The sequence below is a fragment of the Equus quagga genome, chromosome 18 (genome assembly GCF_021613505.1).
Source record: "Equus quagga isolate Etosha38 chromosome 18, UCLA_HA_Equagga_1.0, whole genome shotgun sequence".
Classification (NCBI taxonomy): Eukaryota; Metazoa; Chordata; class Mammalia; order Perissodactyla; family Equidae; genus Equus; species Equus quagga.
This window is the reverse complement of record NC_060284.1, coordinates 29,152,524-29,174,041: the sequence shown is the minus strand read 5'-3', so window position 1 is coordinate 29,174,041 and position 21,518 is coordinate 29,152,524. Positions and strand designations below refer to the sequence as shown.

General features: G+C 42.5%; 1 protein-coding gene across 8 annotated transcripts in view; it reads right to left on the bottom strand.

The window, feature by feature from the left end:
• SLC44A3 (solute carrier family 44 member 3) overlaps window positions 1-19,188 on the bottom strand; it is a 96,140-nt gene extending 76,952 nt beyond the window's left edge. For 6 of the 8 annotated variants that reach the window (XM_046645061.1, XM_046645068.1, XM_046645065.1 and 3 more), the window contains exons 1-5: window positions 18,843-18,969; window positions 18,264-18,371; window positions 14,742-14,884; window positions 12,997-13,133; window positions 11,968-12,061 (exon numbers count right to left, since the gene is read on the bottom strand). In XM_046645061.1, coding sequence (XP_046501017.1) covers window positions 11,968-12,061; window positions 12,997-13,133; window positions 14,742-14,884; window positions 18,264-18,371; window positions 18,843-18,869 — 509 coding nt within the window. In that variant the 5' untranslated portion in view covers window positions 18,870-18,969. Of the gene's footprint in view, window positions 1-11,967; window positions 12,062-12,996; window positions 13,134-14,741; window positions 14,885-18,263; window positions 18,372-18,456; window positions 18,719-18,842 lie in introns of all 8 variants that reach the window. The other 2 variants (XM_046645066.1, XM_046645067.1) reach the window with 2 other exon arrangements.
• Between the last annotated feature and the right edge of the window lie 2,330 nt (window positions 19,189-21,518).

Here is a 21,518-nt window from a genome sequence, read left to right as displayed (position 1 = left end):
ATTGGTAGACCAAAATACACAGGGCAAGAAACAAAGGAAATTCAGGAGAACTGGAAAATGAGTGATAAAATGGCAGCATTAGCCCTCATATATCGATAATCATCCTAAACATAAATGGATTGAATTTTCCAATAAAAAGACACAGAGTGGCAAGGTGGGTTAAAGAACAAGACCAAACAATATGCTGCCTCCAGGAAACACATCTCAGCTCCAACGACAAACACAGGCGCAGAGTGAAGGGATGAAAGACGATACTTCAAGCTAATGGCAAACAAAAGACAGCAGGTGTTGCAATAATTATATCAGACAAAGTACACTTCAAGATAAGACAAGTAACGAGAGACAAAGGGGGCAGTATATAATGATTAAAGGGACACTCCACCAAGAAGACATAACACTTATATATATGTATGCACCCAACACAGGAGCACCAAAGTACATAAAGCAACTATTAACAAACCTAAAAGAAGATATTAATAATAACACAATAATAGTAGGGGACCTCAACACTCTACCTCACATTAATGGATAGAAATCATCCAGACAGAAAATCAGCAAGGAAACAGTGGAATTAAATGAAAAGCTAGACCAGTTGGACTTAATAGACATATATAGAACACTCCATCCAAAAACAGCAGAATACACATTCTTCTCAAGTGTGCATCGAACATTCTCAAGGATAGACCATATGTCAGGAAACAAGGAAAGCCTCAATAAATTTAAGAAGATTGAAATAATAACAAGCATCTTTTCTGATCACAATGCTGTGAAGCTAGAAGTTAATTACAAGAAAAAAGCTGAGAAAGGGACAAAGATGTGGAGACTAAACAACATGCTATTGAACAACCAATGGATCATTGAAGAAATTAAAGGGGAAATAAAAAAATAACTGGAGACAAATGAAAATGAAAACATACCACACCAACTCATATGGGATGCAGCAAAAGCCGTATTAAGAGGGAAACTCACTGCAATACAGGCACACCTTAACAAACAAGAAAAATCCCAAATAAGCAATCTCAAACTACACCTAACTGAATTAGAAAAAGAAAAACAAAGCCCAAAGTCAGCAGAGGGAGGGAAATAATAAAAATCAGAGCAAACATAAATGCTATTGAAACAAAAAAGGCAGTAGAACAGTTCTTTGAGAAGATAAACAAAATTGACAAAGCCCTTGCCAGACTTACAAAGAAAAAACGAGAGGAAGCTCAGATAAATAAAATTAGAAATTAAAGAGGAGAAATAACAACGGACGGCACAGAAATACAATGGATTATAAGAGAATACTACGAAAAGCTATATGGCAACAAAACTGACAATCTAGAGGAAATGGATAAATTCTTATACTCTTACAACCTCCCAAAGCTGAGTCAAGAAGAAATAGAGAATCTGAATAGACCAATCACAAGGAAAGAGATTGAAACAGTAATCAAAAGCATCCCAAAGAATAAAAGCCCAGGACCAGATGGCTTCCCTGGAGAATTCTACCAAACTTTCAGAGAGGATTAAATACCTATCCTTCTTGAGCTATTCCGAAAAATTAGGGAAGATGGAGTGCTTCCTAACATATTCCATGGGGCCAACATCACTCTGATACCAAAGGCTGACAAGGACAACACAAAAAAGGAAAACTACAGGCCAATATTGCTGATGAACATAGATGCAAAAATCCTCAACAAAATATTGGCAGCCTGAATACAGCAATACATCAAAAAGATCATATACCACGACCAAGTGGGATTTATACCAGGGACACAGAGGTAGCTCAACATCTGCAAATCAATCAACGTGATACACCACATTAACAAAATGAGGGATAAAAACCACATGATCATCTTAATAGACACAGAGAAAACATTTAAGATCCAACAGCTGTTTATGATAAAACCTCTTAACAAAATGGGGATAGAAGGAAATTACCTCAACATAATAAAGGGCATGTATGACAAACACAGCCAATGTCAACTTAAGGGGTAAAAACTGAATGCCATCCCTCTGAGAACAGGAACAAGGCAAGGGTGCCCACTCCCACCACTCTTATTCAATATAGTACTGGAGGTTTTGGCCAGAGCAATCAGGCAAGAAAAAGGAATAAAAGGAATCCAAATAGGGAATGAAGAAGTGAAACTCTCACTATTTGCAGACGATATGATCTTATATATAGAAAACCCTAAAGAATCCATAGGAAAACTATTAGAAATAATTAACAACTACAGTAAAGTTGCAGAGTACAAAGTCAAATTACAGAAATCAGTTGCGTTTCTATACTCTAATAACGAACTCACAGAAAGAGAACTCAAGAATAAAATTCCATTTACAATAGCAACAAAAAGAATAAAGTATCTAGGAAGAAATTTAGCCAAGAAAGTGAAGGATTTATACAATGAAAACTATAAGACATTATTGAAAGAAATAGATGATGACATAAAGAGATGGAGACAGATTCCATGCACATGGATTAGAAGAATAAGCATAATTAAAATGTCCATACTACCCAAAGCAATCTACAGATTCAATGCAATCTCAATCAGAATCCTAATGACATTCTTCACGAAAATAGAACAAAGAATATTGAAATTCATATGGGGCAAAGACCCCGAAGTGCTAAAGCAATACTGAAAAAAAAGAACAAAGCTGGAGGCATCACAATCCCTGACTTCAAAATGTACCACAAAGCCATAATGATCAAAACACCATGGTACTGGTACAAAAACAGGCACATAGATCAATGGAACAGAACGGAAAGCCCAGAAATAAAACAGCACATCTACGGACAGCTAATCTTTGACAAAGGTCCCAAGAACATACAATGGAGAAAACATAGTCTCTTCAATAAATGGTGCTGGGAAAATTGGACAGCCACATGCAAAAGAATGAAAACAGACCATTATCTCACATCATACACAAAAATTAACTTAAAATGGATTGAAGGCTTGAAGATAAGGCCTGAAACCATAAAACTCCTGAAAGATAATATAGGTAGTACACTCTTTGGCATGGAACTTCAAAGGATCTTTTGGAATACCATGTCGTCTCAGACAAGGGAAACAAAAGAAAAAATAAACAAGTGGAACTTCATCAGACTAAAGAGCTTCTGCAAAGCAAAAGAAACCAGGAACAAAACAAGAAGACAACCCACCGATTGGGAGAAAATATTTGCAAATCATATATCCAACAAGGGGTTAATCTCCGTAACTCGGAACTCCGGAACTCCGGAACTCCATACACGGAACTCACACAACTGAACAAAAAAACAAACAGCCGGATCAAAAAATGGGCAGAGGATATGAACAGACATTTTTCCAAAGAAGATATACAGATGGCCAAAAAACAGATGAAAAGATGTTCAATGTCACTAATCATCAGGGAAATGTAGATCAAAACTACACTAAGATACCACCTTACACCTGTTAAAATGGCTATAATCATTAAGACTAAAAATAGCAAATGTTGGAGAGGGTGTGGAGAGAAGGGAACCCTCATACACTGCTGGTGGGAATGCAAACTGATGCAGCCACTATGGAAAACAGTATGGAGATTCCTCAAAAAACTAAAAATAAAACTACCATATGACCCAGCTATCCTGCTACTGGGTATCCACCCAAACAAGTTGAAATCAACAATCCAAAGTAATATATGTGCCCCTATGTTCACTGCAGCACTAGTCACAATAACCAAGACATGGAAACAATCCAAGTGCCCATCAACTGATGACTGGATAAAGAAGATGTGGATATATATACAACAGAATACTACTCAGCCATGAAAGAAGACAAAATCATCCCATTTGCAACAACATGGGTGGAGCTGGAGGGAATTATGCTAAGCAAAATAAGCCAGACAGAGAAAGACAAACACCGTATGATTTCACTTATATGTGGAATATAAACAAACACATGGACAAAGAAAACAGTTCAGTGGTTACCAGGGTAAGTGGGGTGGAGGGGTGGACACAGGGGATGAAGGCAAGCGCTTATGTGATGACAGACAAGAAATAATGAACTGAAATTTCATAAAGATGTAAACTATTATGAACTCAAAACAAAAAAACACAAAGCACCATCCCCTGGGACTACAGCCTGAAAGAAATTACACTAAATAGTATTTTTAATAAAAGTTATTAAAAAAAAATAAGCTGCTATTGGGGCCAGCCCGGTAGCACAGTGGTTAAGTTTGCATGCTCTGCTTCGGCAGCCCAGGGTTCACCGGTTTGGATCCTGGGCGTGGACATAGACACCACTTATCAAGCCATTATGTGGCAGGTGTCCCACATATAAAATAGAGGAAGATGGGCACACATGTTAGCTCAGGGCCAATCTTCCTCAGCAAAAAGAGGAGGATTGGCAGTGGACGTTAGCTCAGGGCTAATCTTCCTCAAATAAAAAGCTGCTATTAACATTTGTACACAAATATTTTTATGGATGTACATTTTCATTTCTTTGAGTAAATACCTAGGAGTGGAATTGTTGCGTCATATAGTAAGTGCATGCTTAGCTTTATAAGAAACACCAAACTTTTCCCAAAGTGGCTGCACTATTTACACTCCCACTAGCAATGTATGAGGGTTCTTGTTCTATATCCTCACCAGCACTTGGTATTGTTAATTTTTAAAATGGTAGCCCTTCTCGTTGGGGTGTGGTTGATATCTCATTGTGCTTTTATTTGCATTTTCCTGATGGCAAGCATCTTTTCATGCACCTATTGGTTGTTTGTATATCTTCTTTTGAAGAAGTGTCTGTTCAAGTTTTTGCCCAGTTTTATGGAGCTATTTGTCTTTTTGTTATTGATTAAAGTAGGGGTCAGCCGCATTCAGCCCACCACCTGTTTTTGTACATGAAGCTTTATTGGAACAGAGCACAGCCCACGTGTTTATGTATTTTCTATGGCTGCTTTTGCACTACAGTGGCAGAATTAAACAGTTGCCCGTGAGATTCTACAGTCCACAAAGTCTAAATATTTACTATCTGGCCCTTTACAAGAAAAGATTATAGACCCTTAAAGAAATTCTTTACATATTCTGGGTTTAAGCATTTGTCATAGATATGTATTGTGACATTCTCTCTCAGTCTTGCTTTTTTTCTTTTCATTTTCTCAATGGTGTCTTTAGATGAATGGAACTTTTTAGTTTTGATGCAGTCCAAAGTATCATTTTTGTTTCTTTTATGTATAGTGCTTTCTGTGTCCTCTCAAAGAAATCTTTGCCTACTTCAAGGTGTCAAAGATATTCTTCTGGAAGCTTTATTGTTTTAGCTCTTATGTTAGGTCCAAGATATATCTCAAATTACTTTTTGTGTGTGGTATGGGATAAGAGTCCTCATACAAAATGACCCAGAGTCATTTTTCCCCCAATGTCTTTCCGCTTACGTCAGCCCCATTTGTTGAAAAGACTTCTTTTCCTCATGAAACTGACTTGGTACTTTCATCCAAAATCATTGACCACGGATATGTAGTTCTATTTCTGGACTCTCCATTCTGATCCACTTGTCTATTTGTCTATCCTCATTCCAATACCACACTGTCTTAATCGCTGTAACTTTATAATAACTCCTGAATCTTTTCTTCTTCAAGAATTTTTTGTGACCCTAAGTAGAATAAGTCGAATAAACTTGTCAGTTTCTACAAAAATTATATATGGAGGATTGTGTTGACTCTAAAGAACAATTTAGGGAGAAGTGAAATCCTAACAATATTAAAGTTTAGGGAGAAGTGAATATTAAATTTAGGGAGAAGTGAAATCCTAACAATATTAAAAACTTCCAATTCATGAATAAGGTATTTTTCTCTACTCATTTAGGTATTTAATTTCTCTCAGCAATGGCTTGAAGTTTTCAGTTGACATCTTCCATGTCTTCTATGAAATTTACTCCTAAGTATTCTATATTTTTTGATGCTGCTGAAGACGTACTTAAAAAATTATTTCCTGGGGCCGGCCCAGTGGCTGCACTCCACTTTGACGGCCTGGGGTTTGCCAGTTTGGATCCTGGGCACAGACCTATGCACTGCTCATCAAGCCATGCTGTGGCAGGAGTCCCACATATAAAGTAGAGGAAGATGGGCACAGATGTTAGCTCAGGGACAACCTTCCTCAGCAAAAAGAGGAAGATTGGTGGCAGATGTCAGCTCAGGGTTAATATCCCTCAAAAAAAAAAATTATTTCCTAAATGCTGCTGGTATATACAAATACAATTTGGTCTCGTATCTTACAACTTTGCTAAATTTACTTAGTATTTTGTAGATTCCTTTGGATTTTCTATGTAAAAAATTAGTTCATCTGTAAATAAAGATGGTTTCATTTCTTCCTTTCTATTTCTTTTTCTTACTTTATTGCAGTTCCCAGGACCTCCATTACAACGTTGTGTGGAAGTGGTGAGAGCAGACATCCTTGCTTTGTTTCTAATCTTAGGTGGAAAGCATTCAATAGCTCACCATTGAGTATAACATTAACTGTAGATTTCTCATAGGTGCCTTTTATCAGACTGAGAAAGTTCTCAGCTATTCCTAGCTTGCTAGTCTCTTATGAAAAAAAAGGCTAAATGGTGTTACATTAAATGATATACCATCATTTAAGCAGCTTCTATTGACAATCATTTAGATTGTTTTCCATCTTTCACTATTACAAACACTGCAGTGAATAACCTTGCACAAATGTCATTTCACCCTGGTAAAAGTAGGCCTGTAGATTAAATTTCTAGAAGCAGAAATGCTTGATTAAAAGGTATGCACATTCATCACTGATGAATATCAATGAATTGCCCTCCTGGGGACGCTGCCTCCACAATGGATGAAAGTCCTTACTTCCCCATACCCTTGCCAATACAGCATATTATCAAACCTTTAGATGTTGCCAGTCTACGAGGTGAAAACATTAGAGTCTTAATGGAATCTCCTCTATCATGAGGGAGGTCCAGTCTCTTTTAGTATATTTTAGAAACATTATGCTTTTTCTTTAATGCATCTACTCATATCATTATTTCATTTTCATATTGAGATATTGGTCTATTAAAAGTTGATTAGTAAAACCTTTTATAAGTTAGACAAATCAAACTTTTTTATATGAACTGTAACTTATTTACCTGTTAATTTCGCTTCTAGTGTTTTTGTCATGCAGAAATTTTGTTGTTTTTTTTTAAAGATTGGCACCTGAGCAACTGTTGCCAATCTTCTTTTTTTTTTTCTCCCCAAATCTCCCCAGTATATAGTTGTATATATATTTTAGTTGTGGTCCTTCTAGTTGTGGCATGTGGGACGCCGCCTCAACGTGGCCTGATGAGCAGTGCCATGTCTGTGCCCAGGATGTGAACTGGTGAAACCCTGGGCCGCCGGATTGGAGCATGCAAACTTAACCACTTGGCCATGGGGCCAGCCCAGAAATGTTTGATTTTAATGCAGCCAAATTTATCAATTTTTTAATTTATGTCTTCTGAGTTTTAAGCCATAGTTAGAAGCCTTCGTTACTCACAGGTCATAAAATAATTCTCCCATGGCTTCTAGTACTTTCTGATTTCACTTTACACATTAAAATCTTTCATCCATTTGGAATTTATTCATAAAAGGCACAGGGTATGGATCCAGCTTTCCCCCAATGCCTGCCCAGTTGTCCCAACACCACTTGTTGATAGTCCATCTTTTTGTCACTTATATGAGATGCCACTTTTAGCACGTACTAAATTCCCGTAAGCATTTGGGTCTATTCCTGGATTATCTAATGTCTTCCACTGATCTTTCTACACATGAACTAGTACTACAGTATTCTAATTATTAAACTTTATCATATGTTTTAAAAACTGGAAGGGCTAGTCCTCTTAGTTTTTCTTTTTCAGGTTTTTCTTGGTCATTCTTGTTTTTTTTCCTTTAAATTTTCTTTACAAACTTTCAAATCAGCTTATCTAGTTACTGAAAAATCCCATTTTTATTGTAATCATGATAAATGTATAGCTCTACTTTTGGAGAAATGACATCTTTATAACATTGAGTCATACTATCAAGAACACAGTCTATCTTTCCATCTGTTCAAGTTTTGCTTGTACCTCAGGAACTTATTAAATTTTTTTTTTTTTTTTTTTTTTGAGGAAGATTAGCCCCAAGCTAACATCTGCCCCCAAGCCTCCTCTTTTTGCTCAGGAAGACTGGCCCTGACCTAACATCCATGCCCATCTTCCTGCACTTTATATATGGGATGCATACCACAGCATGGCTTGCCAAGCAGTGCCAGGTCTGCACCCAGGATCCAAACCGGCAAACCCCAGGCCGCTGAAGTGGAACGTGCACACTTAACCACTGCACCACCGGGCCAGCCCCTAAAGTTTTCTTTGTTGTACACTTCTTCTTAAATTTATTTCTAGGCACTTTTGTGCTTTTGTATGTATTTTTCTTGTTGCAGTAAAAGGAGTCTTTTAAAAAATATATGAATCCTACAGATTTCTGTACATTAATCTCGTTCCCTGCCATCTAAATAAGTTTTCTTACCATTTTTAGTTTTTCAATTAATTTTCTTAACAACTGCAGAGTAGTAATTTTACCTCCTGCTTTCCAATTTTTAAACCTCGAATTTCTTTTTCTTTTTTATTACTAAACAATCTTAACACCAATGAATCTGAATTGTTTTGAAAGCAAATGTTTTCTGACCTTTCATTTAGTGTTTCTGAAAAATATGGTCAGATATAGATTGAATGTTATTTTATTTGTTTTTCTTCAAGCATAGTTCTCCGTAAGACCTTAATTTTGTCAACTAGGGTGATTTTTAGGCATTTAATAATGCTGTGCTGGTAAAGAATGGCCTATCTTAGCCCTGAGGGTGACACAGAGAGGCACAAACTGTGGGTCACCCCTGCTGGGTGGTTGACCAGCTGCCCACTGAGTGCTTCATTAGCTGGGGCAAGGGATGTATCTTTCGGCCACAAACTGTGGTTTCTTCCCCACTTCTGCTTTTCCTCTCCCCACCAGCAAAGCCACTCAAATGTGCAGGAAGTAATTTGGAGAGCTGACTGTATATTCAGATGACCCTGTATGTGGAATTCATCCAAGGAAACAATTCGGTGACATCCATGGGCACCTGTGTGGGAGGCTGGAACTAGAATATACTAGAGGGAAAACCCCAAGTCTTTTAGATTTTAAATACACAGGAGACTCAAAATACAATATTTCATTGAACACCAAAGGGAAAAAGATACGCTTGTTATCTTCTGCAGTATTTTTTTACTGCTCTTAAAAGCTCATTCATAGGTACACAAACCTTCTTGATATTCAGCCGCTGCTCTAAAAGGGTGTGTTACACCTCACGTGATCGACGGAGGAAGAAGAAACAACTGGTTTAGTCAAAAAGAGGTATTTAGAAAATGTTCCTGGGCCATATAGCCACACTTCTCATGTTTTCAAGCTTTTCACTCTTGGCACTATTCTTCCATGATAAATACGATAATTTCCATCTTAAAACAAACAAACGTTTGTGCAGGAAAAGGAAACGGAGCCCTCAAGCCTATTTCTATCTCCCTAACTCCATCCAAGAAAGGCCAGTCAATCAGCAGTTTTGTCTTCACTGGAAAAGTTAGTATTGGAAAAGTCTGCATTTAAGGAGTGAAAGGACTAGGAGTGGTCGATTGGTAGAAAAGATGGTGACCCTAGGGCACATGGTGTGGGACTTTTCCGCCAGCTTGGTGTGAGCCTAAGGAGGACATTTGCCAGGCAAAATAAAACCAATGAAGCGTCGACTGTTTGTTTTGAATCACATAAACAAATACGGACGCTGTTTGGTTTTGAATTCCAGCTCTTCCACTTGCTGGTTGTACGACCTTAACCTGTCTCTGCATCAGTTTTCTCAGCTGTAAAATAGGGATGAAAACAACGCCTACAACACAGAGGTTAGGTGAGGTCCAAATAAGTGAATACACGTCAAGAGCTTACAAAAGTACCTGGCAAATATCAAAAACTCAATAAAAGTTCTCTAGTATCATCAGTAACATCAAGATATAAGCTTCCCATGGAATTACAGTCGCCATCCCTTTACAGTAAGAGGGGAGTTTATCCGGCTCTGGTTAGATAAACAACCTTAAAAATTCCATTCTCTCTCAATTCCTTCTGCAGGCACAGTTACAAATAGTGTTCTTTAAAAAGTCTTTCTCAAAAGGCAAATATGCAGGATCTTACTTATATATGGACTCTAAATAGTCAATCTAGAAGCTCTTCTCTAACAGAATGGTGGTGGCCAAGAGTGGAGGAGGCAATGGGGACACGTTGGTCAAAGCGTATAAAGTTTAAAAAAAAAATTCTTCTCTTTAACTGTTAAATAATTTTCTTTCAACCTGCTAAAATATTGTAGTTTTTTTCCCCTGGGTTCACTTGTGTTTCATTGAGACGTATTTATGATATATGACAAAACCAGAATTGAAAAAATATTAACGAGGCTGGGCCCGTGGCTGAGTGGTTAAGTTCGTGCGTTCCACTTTGGCAGCCCAGGGTTTTGCCGGTTCGGATCCTGGGTGCAGACATGGCACCGCTCATCAAGCCGTGCTGAGGTGTCGTCCCACATAGCACAACCAGAGGGACCCACAGCTAGAATATACAACTACGTACTGAGGGGCTTTGGGGAGAAGAAGAAAGAAAGAAAGAAAAATATTGGCAGCAGATGTTAGTTCAGGTGCCAATCTTAAAAAAAAAAAATTACAGAAAAATGGAACTGGTACTCTCCTTGGCAAATATAATTCTTTCCTCTTTCAATTACTTATAACACAAAGTATTTATTTTAGAAAAGAATACCACAAGAATGGTTAACTATATTCTTCCTCCTATTCAGTTAAAACCTATCCCCTTTTTTTTCTTTTTTTAGCACCTGCTATTCAGCATTTTTCAAGCTGTACTCGCAACCTGTTAGAAATTACTGAAATCCTGAACTAAATTTCTTTTTTAAAAAAGTTAAAGAGAACAGGAACTGTTAGGGTGAATCATGTGCAGTTAAGGGCAATCTGGTTTTGTGAGACTTCTCTTTCTGCTTCGTATACGTAAGTATGTACGATGGAGGTGCGTGTATACTGGGGTTGTGACGCAATAAATTTCTTACTGTGGGTCCCAACCAAGAGTGTGATAAACACTGAATTAGACAGTTGGCAAAAGGCCTTGTTCTGCTTAAATCATCATTATTTCTCAGGGATTTTGCAAAGAGGTCTCATTCATGGTAAACATACTTAGAATTTTCAAAAGAAGGTCAATGCAAAATAATCGAAGTTTTCCTTCATCACACCTCAGCATCCTGATGGTGGCAATGATTATTAACTGTATTTTTCCCCTTAGCCTTCTCAGTGGCTCAAAGACAAACCATCTACCATGGCAATGCAACCACTGCTTCCTCATTACAGCCTTATTCTACAGATGTTTATAAGGTGCCTCCTATGTGCCAGTACTACCCTAGTTGATAGGGATAAATAAGACTCTGACAGGAGCTCACTGAGTGCTATTCTTGAGAAGGACCTGTTTTCTGTTCTCAATGAGAAGAAAGGTATCATGGACACTTGGCCTTGCTTACCCAGGTCTGTTTCTTATGGACAAATCTAGAACTATACAAACTAACAATGTCTGGTTGCAATAAAAAAGCAAAAGTAAACAATTTCTACTTCGTAATAAAATAGTTGGAGTGGAAAAAATACACACCGACAACTTTGTAAAACCACTCATTTGGTAATAATTCATATATTACTTTTGCTAGCTCTAGTGTTGTCACTGCAGACTATGTGTATCTTTCTTGTTTGTTCTCTCCTTATTTATCCTGGTTCCTAATCCATTGTCCATTATGTATATTGCAAACAGTCCCTCCTTGTTTACCCCTGGCCTCCTCCAGACTGTAAGCTCCCTGCAGGCAGGGGCTCTACCCGATATACCTCCTTTGTGCTTCACACAATACCTAGAAGAGTAACAGACACGCACCAGGCACCCAATAACTTTTGTTGAGGGATAAGGAAAAAGTACGGAAGCTTTTACCTTGGAGGGACTGGCAGACTGGGGCACAAGGAGCCTGCATTTGGATTCTGGGTGTAGTTGAAGGAATTCAAGCTATAAACACACAGGAAGGACCCTGGAAGCAGAAGACACACAGACTGTACCATCTTCCCATATTGTGCCCATCTTTCTAGTGGAGCCAGTAAGGAAATCATAGTCATTTTACAAACCCGGGAGAGAGACAGAATAAGTCACTCAGATTTAGAAAACAGGCCTATGGGTGACCTAAATACAAAAGAATTACATACCATCTGAGGTCAAGTTAGGTCCTCTCTTCCTCTTTCTCCAAAACCCCAAATCCAAAACTAAAAGCTATATGATTGGTACTAAAATGATTTGAAGTTTATTTGAAGATATTAATTGGATAGGCTTGATATTTTTAACTCAGCCTTGCAATTAATCTTTAAAAAATCTGGCGTACTATTTCACAGGCAGATAAAATTTGCAGTAAGTTGCTTCAAATTCCCTTTACTTTCTTTTGGTTGTTTAGTCCTTGTAACATAAACCTGAAAAGTGGGCTCAGAACAAGGTACTTCAGTTACTCAAACGTTTGCTACCACTTATGACTATCCCACTGGTCGGTGAAAGTACCCAACATTTTAATGAAAGGACATACTTGTTGGCAATTCACTCCGAAGCCTGTGGGCGCCTCTCTAGGACTGGATGGGCCCCGGGCACACAGCTCTCTGACCTCCGTCTGACCCTGCCTGCAGGCCATAAATGTCTGTCATCTACTCTGTGTTCTCTACGGAAGACTATTCCCCGGCAGTGAGCAGAGAACAGCTAAGGTTTCAGATAAATTCCAGATAAACCAGAGTGAAATTGAACAAGCTCAAGAGAAAATGTTTACAGCCTTTTCCACACATGAAGAGGCACCCACAAGGAAGGGCGATTTCCAGCTTTGCAGAGAAAGGAGTGTCAGGGTAAGTTATCTGGTCTAGGTCTGCACAGGTTACCCCACCGTGGTTCCCAGCCTCAGGGGAAAGAGGGAGCCCGTCCCTCGGTACCTACCACTGTTGTTTGCAAAGAGCTGAACCTCTTCCAGGGTATCAAGCTGCTCTTCAGGACAGCTGGACACACAGAGGACAGTGGAACTGAGCCTCACATCTTTCACCTCCAGGTTGCAGGAATTCATAAAGAACACGTGTCTAGGAGATAGATCAAACAGATAATGTTTTAGAGCATTTCCACTCCTTGGGTTTCACTGCGGGCTTTAAAAAATATCCACGTGCTGTCAAATATGGGAATAATTAACGCAAACTTTTATAATCAAATGCTTCAGCATAATTTAACATGTAGCATGCCTCCTGGGGGTCATCTAGGGAGTTGCGCAGCTTGGGAAGCATACTCAAATGTTAACACAACTTTCCTTTTCCAGATTCAGCATTTTCTGGGGGAGAACACTAGGGAGTTAACTTAGGAAGTCACTGAGGAAGGGAGGGGATTGATTCAACTGCCCGTGGATTGCCACATCAGGCCAGTGCAGAAACTGCTCAGTGAAGTCCACAGAAGGCATTTTTGCACCCAAGAGCGTTCAACTATACCTCAGAGACTAGCTGAACCCAGGGAAGAGAGAAGTGGAAAGGAGGGGCCAGAGGCTCTGAATTAAAGGTTTGCTCCTCCCTCTGCCTCCCAGTTTGAGAGCCAGAAAACTCAGGAGACCCTTGCTGCTGCACTGTGCAGCCACTGGGGAGGTGGGCAATGCCCCCAGGCAATCCACGTCCAGCAATGCAAAGCCACCGTCCTCAGGAGTGACATTCAAGGACAGAAAACGCTTGGTCTGAGATTCATATTCGGTGACTCCAAACTTACATTCAGGACCTATTTAGACCCTTAAGATTTCTCTCCTGGGAGCTGCTTTTGATTATCAAGCCTCAAAAGTTACTAGGAGGCAGTCTCCATCGTAGAAAGTCACAGCCAGGGATTTCTCTCCCCTCTGGATTTCTGTCTCTTCTCTCCCCTTCCTGTTTCTGTGTTGGAGTCAGAGGAGGAAAAACGTGACATCACAGCACCAGAGTTGAGAGTGTAGACTGAGGAGGAAGTGAGACACAGCCCCCAGCATTCCCAGTGCAAGCCAGGTATTCTGCTTAGAGACAATACTGTGGATGGAGTACAATTGGCAACAGGATTTAACTCACTATGAATCACTGTAACAACTAACCTTTACTAAACCTTAGCTCATGCAGTGGCTCAGCCGATCCTCAAAACAACCTTGCGAGGTGGGTGCAATAACCAGTTTAAAAAGTTGAAAACCTGGCTCATAGAGGTTAAGTACTCTGTCCAAGGTGACACTGCTGAAAAGCAGCAGAGGCTGAATTTGAACTTAGGACTGGCTGATTCTAAAACCCATGTCCTTCTTACCACATATATGCCTCCCTCTTTAAGAGATGGGCTGAAAGAGTTTTGAATGGGAAAACAGCTTCCAGGCTCAACATGACTAATTTATACAAGATTTTGAAATATAGCCCTTGTATAGGTTGGGGACTTACTTGAATACTTTTTTATTTTGGTGAGGAAGATTGGCCCTGAGCTAACATCGGTTGCCAATCTTCCTCTTTTTACTTGAGGAAGATTGTCGCTGAGCTAACATCTGTGCTAGACTTCCTCTGTTTCGCACGTGCGACACTGCCACAGCATGGCTTGATTAGCGGTGTGTAGGTCTGCCCCCAGGATCTGAACCCATGAACCCTGGGCCACTGAAGCAGAGAGCGTGAACTTCACCACCACGCCATCGGGCCAGCCCCTTGAATACTTACTTTTTTAGGGTCATGTCCTGCCCTGAAAGAGGGGCTCCTTCTACTGGGGAGTTCTTCTTGCCACACACGTTGCCAAAGCTGTCATAGCCGAAGAGGAGTCTTCCCGTGGCTCCCGCCGCCACCGAGTAGCCCATGATGAACACCTGGCAAAACCCATCCAGGTGGCATGTGAAAGCCTGGCCAACGTGCTGAAAACATGGTCCCCCACATCCCTGCAGATGCTGATATAAAATGGAACCAGGTGAAAATGAATCCCCCAGCGTCACTGCACTGCTCTCCTTCAGCAACAACGTCAATGACTCAAATGAGTTAGGAAGCTGCTCATGTGCTACTTGTGTGAACAGGGTGGGTAGGGAGAACGTTCTAAAACGCCGACACAGAGTTCTCTCCATTTTCTCCCCTCTTTGCACTTCTCGCCGTCTTCTCCTAGCGTCTGTCATTTTTCCCTCTTGGCCTCACTTCACCAGGACAACTCAGTGCTTTTCCCCTCGAGGTTCTTGGTTTACCAAGTGCACCAGGGCTGTACTACTTCTTTCTCTGACTTTCCTCCCCTTCCTCCCTCTCCCTCGCTCTCCCTTTTTCTTTCTGTCTTATATTTAGGGCACTCCGACCCTCAGGGGCAGAGGCAACGCAGCTGACATGTACAAAAATACTGTTCATAACGAGCGTGAAAATGGAATAAGTGCTTAAAACACACAAAATAAAGAATCTTCGTATTCTGCTGGACAAGAACATCTTGCAATCTATAGTCACTTTAATTTCATAACGAATGTGGGATATTTGAAATTTCAGCTCAAATGATGGTTCCATTAATAAGCATCGGCAGGCCTTCTACCAGGGCTGAGTATGTATCTTCTATAACACACACCCAGCGCTGTAAGTTTCCCAACATGCAATGCAGACAACACCATTTAATAGGTGGTAACGACAGCCTCATTCCAGGAGAGGGGATACCGTACATCATTCAATAAAATATGGTGTTGATACCATATGTTCCAAAGGTATATCACCCCAAAGTGAAATAGGTTTCAGACATTCTGCATTCCCTACTAATTAAGAAATCAAGATAGCAGTCTTCAAGTGCCCACTGTGTGCCAGCGGCTCTGTTGCTGGAGGACAGAAAGGTGAACAACCTCAAGTCCCCATCCTCAAGGAACTGAGCCTAGAAGACAGGCGCGGCTCAGGGCTCAGGAATCACTGGCCTCCTGGGAAGGAGGCTCTCTGCCCCTCGAACGCCCCCAGCACTTGCCGTGGTCAGACTCCAGGACGAGTGCGTCACCTGTGCTGGCAGACAGGTCACTCCCCCTTTACTTACAGGCTGCAGGTGTGGGTTTGACGGTGTGCGCACGTGTCCGGCACGGCAGGCTGACCCAGCCCCGCATTGCTCCTCCCCTGCCCTTCCAGCTAAGATCCTGATTGGGTTTGGGTTTAGAGGGAGGAAAGGGGTCGTCTGTTTCTGCCCAGTTCTCCAGAGAGCTAATAAGGAAGTGACCGTTCCCATTTACTAGCATTCTTTATGTTAATCTCTCCCTTGGAAGGTTGTGGGGAGAAGTGGGAGGTTTTTTCTTAGGGGGGAAGGAGGGATTTGGGTACCCCTGAGTCCCTGCCTTACAATTACTACTTTAAACCATCGAAAATTTGTTCTAATTTCAAACACACAATAGCAAGTCCATAAGATAGGTGATACGGTAGGTGTGTATACCAGGTAGGGTGGGTCTACCAAGGTCACTGTCAACTGTGCCGGGGAGATCTAGAAAATGGAGTCTTAAAAGACAAGAAGGAGAGGGCAAGGAGGGAGAGGACTCTGGAGAGGTAAGTAGAGACAGAGATGGTCCAGCTTTTGAGACGCTCTCTTCTATGTGTCTTATGCAAATATAAACAAAGACTGGTAGTCTTTCTATTTGCAACAGACTGTCCCTGCTTCCAATTCTGGCCCCTCACCCCTAACCTCCTTTGTCCAACCCTAACTCAGGGCAGCACCACCAATAATCCAGTCCAGCATGTGCCCCGTCACCGGTCAGTTCACAAGACCAGGAAGCTGAAGAGCAGAGACAGGAAAAACACTCTTTGCCCTGTTTTAAATATCTGTGGTTTAAAAATGTCGCAAAAGATACTAAAAGCCAGTCAGCTAAGGAAGGACTCTCATTATTCAAATTTAATACAGTAAAGAGAATGTGGGCATATTGAAGCCTTCAGACTGATTTTGCAAATGACATGTAATTTTAAAGCAGTTTCCAGCTCTGTGCCACCTCTCAGATGGTTCATGATTCTTCAGGCTGTGATGGGCCATCTACGAACCCTCTCCCCAGACAGCTGTCGGGCTGAGAGTCTGGTAGCCATGAGGGCTAGGGAAGATACCAAGTAACATTAACAGCCGGAGGTCCAAGCAGCCAGGTGCAGGCAGGATAGCTGGTCCCTGCATTTATGCAATAGCAGGCCCGGCTAGAAACACGGGCATCTGTGGGAAGTTAAGGAGGAGGTGTAGTTTCTCTCAGCTCCTAGCGGAGAGCTCCAACGGCCATGATTTAGACACCCAGAACATTCAGTTACACCTTCAAAGCCCAACCTTCCCCTGTGTCTGTAACCAGTTGGTAAAGCCAACAACTGCACAAATACCTTTCTTACTTGGAAAGAGGAACAAACACTATATTCGAGTCATTCAAACAGAATTCTTTTCAACAAAGGTAATTAGTATCTGGTAGCTATTATCGAGCTTTATAAATTAATCATTTACCATGCAGCAAACAGCATGCCTCAATCTGGAATGCATGGTTTCACGAACATGCTCTTGGAAGTAGTTGAGCGAGCCTTTTTCTGCTGTTACCTACGACTCTAAAATATGCACTGAAGCACCAACATTCAGCTTCCAAGAGACTCTCCCAGGACTGAAATGGCACAGCCGGATGAGGTCGACCAGCAATCCTACACACCTGGAAGCTGGAGTGGGGGGAAATTATTCTCTAACTAGAGGGTTTAAATCAAAGGCCTGTTTCCCTGTTAGCTGCTAAACCCCACATACCAGGAGGGTGGGTGTTATGCTCAGCTAAAGTATGAGTAACATATTTCTAGGCTCACCCTGGATTTTCCTATGTTAGAGGAACCGCAAACACTTGAGGAATATTTTATTTTGGGGGCTGAGACAGTAAAAGAATTTCCAAGCAGCGAGCTCGGATAATGAGACCACACACTGGTCTATTAAATAACAAGCCGGATGCAAACGGTGATTCTCATCTGCTAATGGAGTATTCCCTTAGAACGTGGCCTGCGGCAGGAAGACAGCCTCTCCCATTCAGTAAGTCGACGAGGTTAGGAGATACCTGACAAGAATTCTCCAGGACTGATGTTTATTCTGCAGTATTGGTAGATGTCTCTCATTGCACCACAGACTTTAACCTGGTAGCTCCCGGGAGCCCTGGGCTTCCCCAGGGAAAGTACTAGGGGAGCAATTTACATTTGGGACACAGTTATTTCGGGACACGCGCACACGCTCTGGGCTTTTCCCTGCCAAGCACCCACACTTACCAAACCAGTCCAAAAGAGAAAGAACAGGGATAACCATATCGTATCTGTGCATTTCCTATAAATCTGAGGTCGCCACTCTCTTTCCCTGGGGGTTCTCTCTGCAGAAACCTTCCAGAAAAAGAAGGGAGAGAGTTTAGAAAAAGAGGATAAATAATGGTATGGATCCCAGCCTGGAAACTGAACCCAAACTTACTCGAAGACTGCTCGATTGTTTTTTTTTTTTCCAACGTGGCGGCCTAAGCTTTCCTGGGAGCCTGTGAAACACCTGCTCTTGCGGAGCGTTTGTGAATTCCCAGTCGCCAAGTCCTTCCCCGGAGGTGCACCTGGAGGCGGCCCCAAGTTCGCGCTCCGAGGCCAGCCTCTCCCGCGCCTCTGCCCCAGCACTTCAGTGGGGTCCGAGGTCCTCCTCGCCAGGTGTCCCCAGCACTCAGCGGCGCCGGGGCGGGGGGTTATCCCTGAGGATTGGGGGAGGCGGAAGCGTCCCGGCAGGGCAGGTGCATGCAGGAGGGGACCTGAGCTTTCCCCCGCGGTGCCTTCCCCCGCGGTCCCTTCCCCGGGGGGCCAGATGCGGACACTGACCTGGTACTCGGCGCCGAAGCAGTGCATCCTGCGCTCCGCGCCCGGGGCCGCCGACTGGGAGCCGGCAGAGCGCCCGCGGCGGGCGGGCCTGGGGGCCAGGCGGCCGAGCGGCGGGAAGGGGCGCAGCGCCGCCCCGCGGCCGCCTCCGGGAACCACGAACTGCGCGCTCGGCGCCGCCTGGAGGAGAGCCGGGCCCCGCGAGCACCGGCCCGCCCAGGGCCTCGGCGGTCGGCGCAGTCCTTCCCGTCGGGATCCGGGACCCGGGGCGCTTCCCCGCCCGCCTCACCCCTGCGCGGCGGCCGCTCCCGGGCTGCCAGTTTCGCGGCCTGCAGCGTGGAGGTCCCGGGCCGGCCCCGCCACCACCCCGGCGTGCCCTGCCGGGGGCTTGGTTAGCTGGCCAGCCACTGCAGGGAGCAGGAAGCAGAGGTTCAGCAAATCCTTCCCGAGGGGTGGGGGACCGTTCCGCGCTGCGTTATTCAGAGCTCACAGGTAAGAAGCACTTGCCCCGTGCCGGATTCTGTTCGACCTGCTTTACAAGCTTTATTAAATAATCAACAAGGCAGGGACTGTTGTTATCCCTAAGCTACAGATGAGGGAAACTGAGGCACAGGACAGCAGCTATGTAACTTGCTCGAGGAGACACAGCTAGCACACTGTAGGCCCGGGAGTTGAACCCAGACCCTCACGGAGTCGCTCTCAAGGCGGTTCTCTGCAAACGCTACCATGTCTCTGGTTCAGCTGCCATTTCTACCGAGACGGTGGACCCGGAGGCTGCTGGCTCTCTGCCACAAAGTCTTTCCTGGAGGCACTACCGGAGCCGGAGGAACCACGGGTTCTAGGAAGCAAAAGAACAAGAATAAAAACCCTGGGAGCCTGAAGACTGCCTTAGTCTGAGTGTGCCGCAGGTGGGTGGCGGGAGGAGACGCTTAGACGTTGGCGGGGCTGAAAGAAACTTAGGGTCTGCTCTCACCTCTCTCCCGCGCTGCCTTGGGACAATCATTGTCCTACTCTTCGCACTTGAAATGGTAGCAACCGCAGAAGCCGCTGGTGGGGGAGTCCTCCAGGTAATAGCAGACCAGCACAGAAGTGCTGTTGGGGTGAGAATTATCACTGCAGACTGGTCCTCCTTACCCCTTTCACTCTACTCCTCCCCCTCCACACCTCCAGGGCTGCCAGGTTACTGTTTTCCTTCAATACTGTGTCTCCTTGAAGGTAGAAACCTGGTTGGAGGAATGATCTGGTGTAGTATCAGAAAGTGTTGTTCTCTGGGGCCTGAGACGTCAGTCCTGGGCTCATCACCACCTTCCCACCCCACACCCACTGGGCCCTCCTGGACGCATGTTTATCAGGGTAGCTGAACTCCAGGGAACAGGAATTCACAAGACAAATAACCAGACAGCTGAGGAGTACAACTACTATAAAAAGACCACAATTGAGCAACATGTAGCCTCTGAAACCTAATTGTGAGAGTAGATGGACCAAGATTTTTAAATAAACATGATAAATATGTTTAAGAAGATGAGAGATGACGATAGCAGTATGAATCAGGAAAAAATATCATGAAACTAAAACAAACAGAAATATTACGCATGAAAAATATAATTGGAATGAATATTTATTGATGCTGTTTATTAATAACATTAGATAAATCATAGAAAAGATGCCACTGGATGCAGCTAATTAAGATGAATTATTGATTGGAAGAGCAGTTTCAGCAGCTCTGCAGAGGCAGCAAGAAAAGGTTAAAAAAATAAAATAAGGCTGTTTGTTTTAAAAATTCCTAATTAATATCAAGGATAGAACTAGAAGAGAAAAGGAGTGATATAAAAATGGAGAGGAGGAAATATTTGAAGACATAATGGAGATAAATTCCAAGGTTAAAAGAAAGAAAGAAACCTCAGATTGAAAGGGCAAGTCTCAATCCAAATATGAATATTTAAAATATATTATTTGTTTGTTTTAGGGATTTCCTAAAACTTCATTCATTGGGACAATAGCTCAACCACCCAACCAGCTCTCAACAGAATAACAGCCCCTCCTCAGAGCCACAGACCAGTCAGCTGGGTTATCCCATGACTGTGCCCTTCAAGGCTCACTTCAGACCCTTCCCTTGCTGTGTCCACTAGTCACAACTATTATCTGACAAACTTACCCAATCTAATCAGCCTCCCTGCATTGAAAGACCCATCTTATACCAGACCCTAAGAAACCTGTAAATATCCCATCCTTGAAATACATCAAATATGTTTATATTCAGAAATTCACAATAATGCTAAGTAAAAATAAAAACATTGATTGCCTGTAGAGGAGTCTAAACTCATTATTCCAAAAACTGGTAAATAAGGGAAAGAATCAAGCGCATATCCTGCTTCTTTGACAGGAGTAATCACATCACTGATGAAGGAAATTTTCCTTTAGAGAAGTCTGGCTTATAAGTGCAGAAGGAATGATAGAATTTAGGACATCACAGTTTTCTGAACATCAGAAAAGAGGGACAATCAGACATCAGCCTCCTCCCAGTGAAGAACACACTGCCACCAGTGAAGCTGTCATGCCAGAAAAGTCCACCTGAATCTGACTACCAATTTATAAGAAGTGTAGGGAATAGAGGAACAAGAGAAATGACACCACAGGGATGCCACCAGCAAAACTGAGAATGGGAAAGTCTTCAGACAC